Source organism: Suncus etruscus, chromosome 8 (genome assembly GCF_024139225.1).
Source record: "Suncus etruscus isolate mSunEtr1 chromosome 8, mSunEtr1.pri.cur, whole genome shotgun sequence".
Lineage (NCBI taxonomy): Eukaryota > Metazoa > Chordata > Mammalia > Eulipotyphla > Soricidae > Suncus > Suncus etruscus.
The window spans coordinates 66899034-66909376 of record NC_064855.1 but is presented as its reverse complement, the minus strand read 5'-3'; the positions used below and the strand labels follow the sequence as shown (position 1 = coordinate 66909376).

At 39.6% G+C, this 10343-nt stretch overlaps 1 protein-coding gene across 1 annotated transcript; it reads left to right on the top strand.

The window, feature by feature from the left end:
- Window positions 1-2145: 2145 nt before the first annotated feature.
- On the top strand, window positions 2146-4029 carry LOC126015961 (A-kinase anchor protein 10, mitochondrial-like). Its single transcript, XM_049778490.1, has one exon. The coding sequence runs from the start codon at window positions 2146-2148 to the stop codon at window positions 3382-3384; it is 1239 nt and encodes a 412-aa protein (XP_049634447.1). The 3' UTR covers window positions 3385-4029.
- Window positions 4030-10343: the final 6314 nt, after the last annotated feature.

Genomic DNA, 10343 nt, shown 5'->3' with positions numbered 1-10343 from the left:
AATAATTTCTGAGTGCAGAGCCAGGAGTAACCCCTGAATAACACTGGGGGTGGCTCAAAAACAAAAACAAAAAAAGTTAGCAGCAAGGCAAGTTTCTTTTTCCTTGTGTGCTGCTGATCCAGTTCAATCTTTGTGGGCGCAACAACTTTTCTGGACAATCCAAATACTGCTGGAGTGACCCAGTATCTCCAGTACCGCAGGTCCTGAGCACTGCCACCCTCACATCAAACCACTGGTTGAGAATTGCTGGGAGGGAACACTAGAGCTCCTTGAGCATCTTTAAGGAGAGCCTTCCTTCCAAATGTTACTCTTTCTTGTTGTTATTTGTTTTGGGGACACATCTATTGATGCTCAGGGGTTACTCCTGGTTCTGCATTCAAGATTATTCCCAAAATGCTAGGAGGACCATGTGGAATTCTAGAGATTGAGCCTGGGTCAGTTGTATGTAAGACTAATGACCAACACCTGTTGTATTCACTCTACCCACCCACAAAAGTTGTTCTTTGTGAAATAGTGTAATTTTTAATATAAATTGAAATTTATTTAAAATTATTTTGTTTCTATTTACAATGAAGTTTGATGAAAAGAGACATCCAAAACTTACTTTATTACATAACTCAGGTTTAGATCATCTCTACAGCAATAACTTTTCTTTTCTTTTTCTTTTTTTTTTTTTTTTTGGTTTTTGGTTCTTGGGTCACACCCAGCAGCACTCAGGGGTTACTCCTGGCTCTATGCTCAGAAATCGCCCCTGTTAGGCATGGGGGACTATATGGGAGGCCGGGATTCGAACCACCGTCCTTCTGCATGGAAGGCAGACGCCTTATCTCCAGGCTATCTCGCTGGCCCCAACTTTTCTTTTTTTTAAATAATTTTTATTTTGACCACAGTGGATTACAAATCTTTCACAGTAATATTTTAGGTACATAGTGATATTGAATCAGGGGCATTTCCACCACCAATGTTGTCCTCCCTCTACCCCTGTTCCCAGCATGCATCCAATATACATTTTTATCAGTTTCAGAAATACTGGTCTGCAGATTCCTGAAATAACAGAAATATTCTTTGATTCTTATTATTTCTAATTACAGCAGCAGCATGAAGGTGGGTTTCATAGAAGATGTATAGATCTTATAATCATCTAAAGGAAGTCAGTCTTCAGATGGTGGAAGGGTCAAGGCAAAAAATAAAGATCTTTATAAGTAGTATGTATTTTTCTAGTCCATTCTTAAGAATGTCAAATTTGGGACCAGAGATATAATAAAAGGGTAAGGCACTTGCTCTGCATGCAGCCAATACCAGTTCAAATCCCCAGTAACACTTAGATTTCTCTGAGCCCAGCCTGGAGTCATTCCTGAACACAAAACCAGGAGTAGCCTCTGAGCACAGATGGTGTGATTCTTCTTCCCCCCAAACATCAATTTTTTCAATTTGATTTCATTTTGATTAGCTCTTTTTATTTTATTGGAAGGGGGGGTCACACGTGGTAATGCTCAGGGACTACTCCTAGCTCTATGATCAGGAATTACTCCTGGTAATGCTCGGGGATCAAACTTTGGTTGTCCATGTGCATAGCAAGTACCCTACGCACTATAGTACTGTTCTGGCCCTCTCATTTGTTGTTATAGGGATAACAAAGAGTCAAGATTGTTACTCAAGATAATTCTATAGAGCAAATAATTGATGCTGCTTGTTTAATCTTCCCATTCTGAACACCAACGTCTTGGATGTAAAGATAGTTTAGTTTATTTGTTCAGGTACCTTTATACTAAACTGCAGAGAGAGGGATTCTTATTTAAGGCCACAAAAGAGCATTAGGCATTGAGAACAAAACCCTAATTGTATAATGAACTGGGTTTAGTTGACTAAAGTATAAGAACACATAATGAAAATTATAATTAAGATATGGCCAAGCCATATTTAGATGCCAACCATAAAATTTTTGAGTAAGAATAATGCCAACTAAAAAATTTATTAGTAAAGGTAGCAGAAAATTCTGATTTAAAGACTGCTTTGTTGATAATATGGCGGCAGGTGCTGCCGGGGCATCTCCAGAAGGCAGCGGGGCCTGCACCCGGAAGGAGGGGAGCTTTTCGGGCTAGTGTGGAGGCCGCGGTGCACCCGGAAGTCCGGGCTGGCTGCTGAATGAGGGGAGCCGGGCCCTCCCCGCAACAGTCCCCCCGCGCCCTCCGCCCCGACCCGGGCCCCACCATGTCCTTCTTCCGGCGGAAAGTGAAAGGCAAAGAACAAGAAAAGACCTTAGATGTTAAGTCAATTAAAGGTATAGAGCAAGATGCAGTGAATACTTTTACCAAATATATATCTCCAGATGCTGCTAAACCAATACCAATTACTGAAGCAATGAGAAATGATATCATAGCAAAGATTTGTGGAGAAGATGGGCAGGTGGATCCCAATTGTTTTGTTTTGGCACAATCCATTGTCTTTAGTGCAATGGAACAAGAGCACTTTAGTGAGTTTCTGCGAAGTCACCATTTCTGTAAATACCAGATTGAAGTACTGACCAGTGGGACTGTTTACCTGGCTGACATTCTCTTCTGTGAGTCAGCCCTCTTTTATTTCTCTGAGTACATGGAAAAAGAGGATGCTGTGAATATCCTACAGTTCTGGTTGGCAGCAGATAATTTCCAGTCTCAACTTGCTGCCAAAAAGGGCCAGTATGACGGACAGGAAGCACAGAATGATGCCATGATTTTATATGACAAGTACTTCTCCCTCCAAGCCACACATCCACTTGGATTTGATGATGTTGTTCGATTAGAAATTGAATCCAATATCTGCAGGGAAGGTGGGCCACTCCCCAACTGTTTTACAACTCCATTACGTCAGGCTTGGACAACCATGGAAAAGGTCTTTTTACCTGGCTTTTTGTCCAGCAATCTTTATTATAAATACTTGAATGATCTCATTCATTCTGTTCGAGGAGATGAATTTCTGGGAGGAAATGTTTCGGTGGCAGCCCATGGCCCTCCTGAAGACACTCACCCAGGTGGTTCCGACAGTTCGTCTTCTCAGTCCAGTATGAAGAAAGCCAGTGTTAAAATTCTGAAAAATTTTGATGAAGCGATAATTGTGGATGCTGCAAGTCTGGATCCAGAGTCTCTGTATCAGAGAACATATGCAGGGAAGATGAGCTTTGGGAGAGTCAGTGATTTAGGTCAATTCATTCGAGAATCTGAGCCTGAACCTGATGTGAAGAAATCAAAAGGATCCATGTTCTCACAAGCTATGAAGAAATGGGTGCAAGGCAATACCGATGAGGCCCAAGAAGAACTCGCTTGGAAGATTGCTAAAATGATCGTCAGTGATGTTATGCAGCAGGCACAACATGATCAACCATCAGAGAAGTCAACAAAGCTATGACTCAAGACCTGACGTAAAGAAAATCTACTTTTAAAAATAAGAGAACTTTTTTCCTTTGGTTGGAAACTTCAGAACAGCCAACAAGCACTGTAATTCTTTTCACTGATATATCACTGCTCCCAAGAAAGAATGGCAGACAATCCTAGACTTCCACCGTAAGCAGAGTGACATGTAGACATAATTGCTGCATATGTTCACACAATGAAAGTCATGCAGAGACAAAGTGGCATTGTTTACATTATTAGAGATTTAATCATTTTCCAATGGCAATAACCCATTTGTGAGAGTGTTTTAGTCCACTGGAATAGACAGGGACCACAGACTGGAAGGCAGGTTAACATATGGTTGATATTTAATGCACATTCTGTAGCTATAACCCACCCCTAACATTGTAATTAAACAGATGCCAGAGGTGCTTTGCTTTGACTCTTAAAACAGCTGAGTCAGCTCCTCTGAGAACCAGGCAGCTAGATGTGGCTATGTGGTGCTAGCTGGTGTTTTGTTTTGTTTTGTTTGGGTCAAGAAAAGGCTACTTGCAGTTCACCTTAACAGACATTAATATGGAAGATAGCTAACAGATCACAGATCAGTATCATGATATTGTCCTTCCCTTTGGCAACAGTATAGTTTTCATACTTAAACTTCTCCTGAGGTGTAGTATACTTAATCTCTCCCCTGCAACAAAAGAATGATTCTACTTTACATTAAGCATTAAGACTAAATCTTTTGGAATTTAGCACTCCAAATGACTAAATTTTTGCTTTAGAAGACGTTTGGAAAGAAGTAAATGATAATATCACTCCAGTTCTTTCCTTTAGTGCTCTGAGCAATATGTTCATTCCTGGGTTTTACTTTTTTTTTTTAAAGGTAGATGATAGGGATAGTAGTGGGGGGAAAGATCATTTCCCCATTCTTTTCTGTGAGCTAGGAAGTGTGCATTGACAGCCCATTTTCTGTCTTGAGAACAGTAGGAGACACCTTCACTGCATTTTTTTAAGTTGACTTTTAGGTCTGGATCTTGCAGCTGTCGGTGGCTGTCCTGTGGCAAGCACACTTTACTGGCTTGGCGGTGCCAATGCTCCCTCACATGACAGGAGAAAGAGCAATCATTCTCTTAGGTGTTACTGCTTTTGCTCAGACTTTGCAAAAAAAAAAAAAAAAAACACACAAAAGACATATATATATTATATAAATATAATTATTAATCACCTCTCCTTGAAAGTCTTGAATGAATAGAGAATTTATTTCATTGCGATATTTGATTGTCTAGAGGCACACTGTTTCATCAACAGAAGCAAACGGCTATGTATAAGTTTTTGGTACTATGTACCACCTCTGTTATTCTTCTAAAGCAAAGTATTCATGTACTTAAACCATATTCTATTTAATTGTGTTTGATTTAAAAATATATATATAAATTATATTTTAAATTGTGTCAAATTTCTGCTTTCAGGGCATTTATAGCTCTTCTTTTGAAATGTGTTGATATTTCCTATATTTCCACTTGTTTTACAAAAACCCAGACCATGAGCCACTACTGTATTTACACTTGTGTTTGGAGCATATGTCATAGATCTGAATTTTTATTAGGTAAACTTGCTGTCAATAACTCATTTTGTTCTTTAAGCCTAACTTTTTCATCTGTTTCACTTTATCTTTAACAAAAAGCAATAGTAAAGTTATAGAATAAACTATGGTTTGGGGTAAAAAAAAAAAAAAAAAAAAGACTGCTTAAATATGGGGCCAGAGAGGCAGCATGGAGGTAAGGCATTTGCCTTTCATGCAGAAGGTCATTGGTTCAATTCCTGGCATCCCATATGGTCCCCCGTGCCTGCCAGGAGCAATTTCTGAGCATGGAGACTGGAGTAACCCCTGAGCACTGCCAGATATGACCCCCTCCAAAAACAAAACAAAACAAAACAAAAATAAAGACTGCTTAAATAGAAAGATCCATTTTCCCTCCATTGTTTTTTTTTTTCCTATCATATCTGGTGTTGTTTAGGGAACTATTTATTATTCCTGACTTTATGCTGGGCGATGGGGAAGTATTCAGGATAGTGCTTGAGGGACCATGTGGTGCCAGTGTTAGAACCTGGGCCTCCACAAAGCATGTGCTTAGCCCATTGCAGTATCTCCCTAGGCTCTAAAAACAGTATTTCAAACAAATTAAAATCTAGAAGTAGTCAGGATTCCAAAACTGGTTGATTTCTTAATAACGTTACCAAGTTTGTATGTTCTTTCTATTTCATCCACAGTGCCAACTTCTGAATAAGGCTTAGTTGAGTATATTCTCAAATGAAGAAAGAAAGCTCATTTTTTCTCTCACTCACTATTAAAGGCAGTTATACCTTTCTTAAAACCCCTTTTCAAATGTGATTCTCCTAAACCATTTGCTGACAAGATGAATGGAATTACCATAGTTAGGTGTAACTAGTGTCTGGTGGGTGGTATGGATAGTAAGGTGATAACTATAATAAATACTGTAACCCTTGGGCCCGGAGAGATAGCACAGTGGCGTTTGCCTTGCAAGCAGCCGATCCAGGACCAAAGGTGGTTGGTTCGAATCCCGGTGTCCCATATGGTCCCCTGTGCCTGCCAGGAGCTATTTCTGAGCAGACAGCCAGGAGTAACCCCTGAGCAATGCCGGGTGTGGCCCAAAAACCAAAAAAAAAAAAAAAAAATACTGTAACCCAAGCATCATGGGTCATTTCTCATTGGCCTTGTCTGTGTTCTGTGCTCCCTTTGCCACTGTTTCTATGCCCTCCCATATCCTGTGATATTTAAAACTGCTTCATAAAGGAATATTTTTTCTGATGTGATGTCTTAGAGCATTCTCATTCTTCATAAATTTGCAATTTATTAAAACATAGATTTTTTTTTAGGCAAGTGGTCTTCATCAATTTTATTTTTGTACCTATCTATTTTTTGTTTTTGTTTTTGTTTTTTTTTTTGGATCACACCCGACAGCGCTTAGAGTTACTCCTGGCTCTATGCTCAGACCTCCTGACAGGCTCCAGGGACCATATGGGATGCCAGGATTCGAACCACTATCCTTCTGCATGCAAGGCAAACTCCCTACCTCTATGCTTGCTATCTCTCTGACCCCTGTACCTAGCTATTTTTGTTTCTTCTAGTTGTTAAAAACAATGCAGAAGGGGGCTAGAGAGATAGTACAGGGATTAAGATGCCTGCACTGCATGTGGCTAGATCTCCAGCACTACATATGGTCCCCCAAACACCAGCAGAAGTGACCCCAGAACTTGGAGTAAACCTTCAGCACCTCCAGGTATAGCCCAAAATGAAACATACACACACATCTTTGTTGTGTGTGCATACACACAAAAAATGGAAAAAAGAAAAATAAAAAAAGAGAAATAGCTTAGCATGTCACATATTCATGAACCAATGGGTTCTTTTGGGGTGTTATTTATGTAATTTTACTCCTATAAGAAATTAGTTAATAAGTTTTTTTCATATTATGAAATAAAATATGCCTATCAGTTGTCTTAAGGAAACAGATATTCTCACCAAAGATGTGAGGAGAGATTTAAAAGAAAGAAAAAAATGAAAGAAAGAAAGAAAGAAAGAAAGAAAGGAAGGAAGGAAGGAAGGAAGGAAGGAAGGAAGGAAGGAAGGAAGGAAGGAAAGAAGGAAGGAAGGAAAGAAAGAAGGAAGGAAGGAAGGATGGAAGGAAAGAAGGAAGAAAGGAAGGAAGGATGGAAGGATGGAAGGAAGAAATGAAGGAAGGAAGGAAGGAAGGGGAAGAAAAGAATCTAAATAAAAAATAAGGAGAATTTGAGGCCGGAGAGATAGCATGGAGGTAGGGCATTTGCCTTGCATGCAGAAGGACAGTGGTTCAAATCCCGGCATCCCATATGGTCCCGAGCCTGCCAGGAGCGTAGAGCCAGGAGTAACCCCTGAGCACTGCCAGGTGTGACCCAAAAACCAAAAACACACAACAAATAAGGAGAATTTCTTTACTGTCTTTTCACTTTCAGTCATTATTTTATTTTCATTGTCCCCTCTGAAAAGAAAAGTATTCACTCCTTTCTTGCAGGCCTCTAGGAAAACAAGATTTTATTAAAGTTTGAAAACTGCATTTGAAAATAAGTGACATGAAATAGAAAGGATTTGAAAGGCATTTAATCCTAATCTGTGTGCCATTTATAGTTGAAAGTGAGAGGCAAGTTAAAACACAAATAAATACATACATAAAATAAGACATCAATGAAATATTAAGTGGGATTCCCAAGGCTCCACTTAGTGGGAAGAAATGTGAGGTCTACTCTGTTGACAATTTGACTGTTGTTCTGAAAAATTTAAATTTAATGTTCTTATGGATGCTATTATGAGAAACATATACAGGGTCATACATATAACTGAGTGAATGCAGCCAAATTCTTCTGAACTAAAAAGTATTGGCATACGGGTTATCTGTGGTGCCCATTAGTTGGTGCCCTGTTTTGCTCAGCCACTGAAAGCAAACTTAGACATTTTGTCACATCTCCAAAGTGATCTATTTCTTCTTGTCCTCTATTTGAAAAGTGACAAGCTTTTGTTTTAAGAAAAGATTTGTGGGGCCGGAGAGATAGCATGGAGGTAAGGCGTTTGCCTTTCATGCAGGAGGTCATCGGTTCGAATCCCGGCGTCCCATATGGTCCCCCGTGCCTGCCAGGAGCAATTTCTGAGCCTGGAGCCAGGAATAACCCCTGAGCACTGCCAGGTGTGACCCAAAAACCAAAAAAAAAAAAAAAAAAAAAAAAAAAGAAAAGATTTGTATAATTGTATAATAATATTGTATAATATTTGTATAATAATATTGTATAATAATATAATATATTGTCTTTTTCTCTCTCCTCTTTGATTTTTCTCATTTTTCCCATTCTGCCTTGAAGTTAAGCTTCACAATTAATTTCTCAAGCATGATATCCATTGGCAGGATTATTGTTTGAGAAGTGCCCAGTTTTTCTATGTATTAGACAATTTGCTAATTGAAGAGTTGGCAGATACATCTGAAGTCACTGTAATATTATTTATCAGATGAGATGTTTGATAAAATGTTGCTTACTTAGTTATCATGGATATCCAGTACATAGTATGCCAGGGTGATGGGAACTCTGTGATAGATACCTTTTAGGATTTGACCTTCTAATTTAAAAAAGGTAGGGGCCGGAGCAGTGGTCCAAGTGGTAGGGCATTTACCTTGCATACACCAACCTAGGACAGACCGTGGTTCAATCGCTCCAAGCCAGGGGCGATTTCTGAGCACATAGCCAGGAGTAACCCCTAAGAGTCACTGGGTGTGACCTCCCCCCCCCCAAAAAAAAAGTCACCAGCCTAGATCTGGGAACTTATTATGGGCAACATTTTTTTGGGGGGGGGAAGAGATCATTTATTTCCTCACCAACTGTAATTTACAAGAAAGCAAATAACAGATATTAATAGAAAGAGGAGCCATAAAAACATGCCATCCTTTTCAGGTGACTGCTCAATTTGAAGGAAACACTACTGAGTAAGAAATCACACGCATTGGGGCCAGAGAGAATCTTCAGAGGCGTCAGTGCACACTTTCTCCCAGAGAAATTTGCCCTCTGTATCACATGGTCCCCAGAGAACTTCTGGGGGCAAAACCAAGCAGAGTCAGGAACAGTTTCTGAGCGCTACCAAATGTGGTACCTATATAATCAAACATAAAGACAATCAAATAAACACTATCATATCATGGGCAACTTATCCTAATAAATACTCCAAGACTTTATTGAGATTGAAGCAGGCACAGTATGCTTAAATTAGCAGATATTAATGAACAAGGGATTGGAAATAAAGAATAATTATAGGTTAATTATCAGAGTAGAAAAAAATGATTTTAAATAGAGCTTGAACTGGGCAATAATATTCCTGAACTATCCTAAGCAACTTAGAAAGAACACAGGAATAATACTGAGACATTAAAAGACAAATATTCGGGCCCGGAGAGATAGCACAGTGGCGTTTGCCTTGCAAGCAGCCGATCCAGGACCAAAGGTGGTTGGTTCGAATCCCGGTGTCCCATATGGTCCCCCGTGCCTGCCAGAAGCTATTTCTGAGCAGAAAGCCAGGAGTAACCCCTGAGCACCACCGGGTTTGGCCCAAAAACCAAAAAAAAAAAAAAAAAAAAAAGACAAATATTCACTTTTTTTTTGGGGGGGGGGTTGGGCCACACTCGTTTGACGCTCAGGGTTACTCCTGGCTCAGAAATCGCCCCTGGCTTGGGGGGACCATATGGGACGCAGAAGGATCGAACCACTGTCTGTCCTATGCTAGCGCTTGCAAGGCAGACAGACACCTTACCTCTAGCGCCACCTTCCCGGCCCCAAATATTCACATTTTAAAGATTCTTTGTGTCTTGCTCTTTACCATTTTTTAAAGTCAAGCAAATTTAAAATTTCAAAACCAAATATGAATGTTTTAAATTTTATATTTTGTATTGAAATGTTGTAATGTTTCATTTTATTATTAATATATGAAACAACAATAAATACAATTAACATGAAAACTTATCACAATTTATTTACTCCTTATACAGAGAAAATAATATCTACAAAGTAGGTTTTACACCAGAAGTTCCCTGCATATTTGAACTTAACAAGTACTTAATGGAAAAAAATGGATTACACACCCTGAAAATAATATTCTTTAAACAAAAAGATAATGCCCACTAGGGTCCGGAGCAATAGCACAGCAGTAGCGTGTTTGCCTTGCACACACAGCTGATCCAGGATAGACCTCGGTTTGATCCCCGATGTCCCAGATGGTCCCCAGAGCCAGGAACAATTTCTGAGTGCATAGCCATGAGTAACTCCTGAGTGTCACCGGTGTGGCCCTAAAACCAAAAAAAAAAAAAAAAAAAAAAAGCCCTCTAGTACAACTAAGCCCACCAATGCCCTTCTCCCACACACACACAAAGGGGGAAGAGGGAT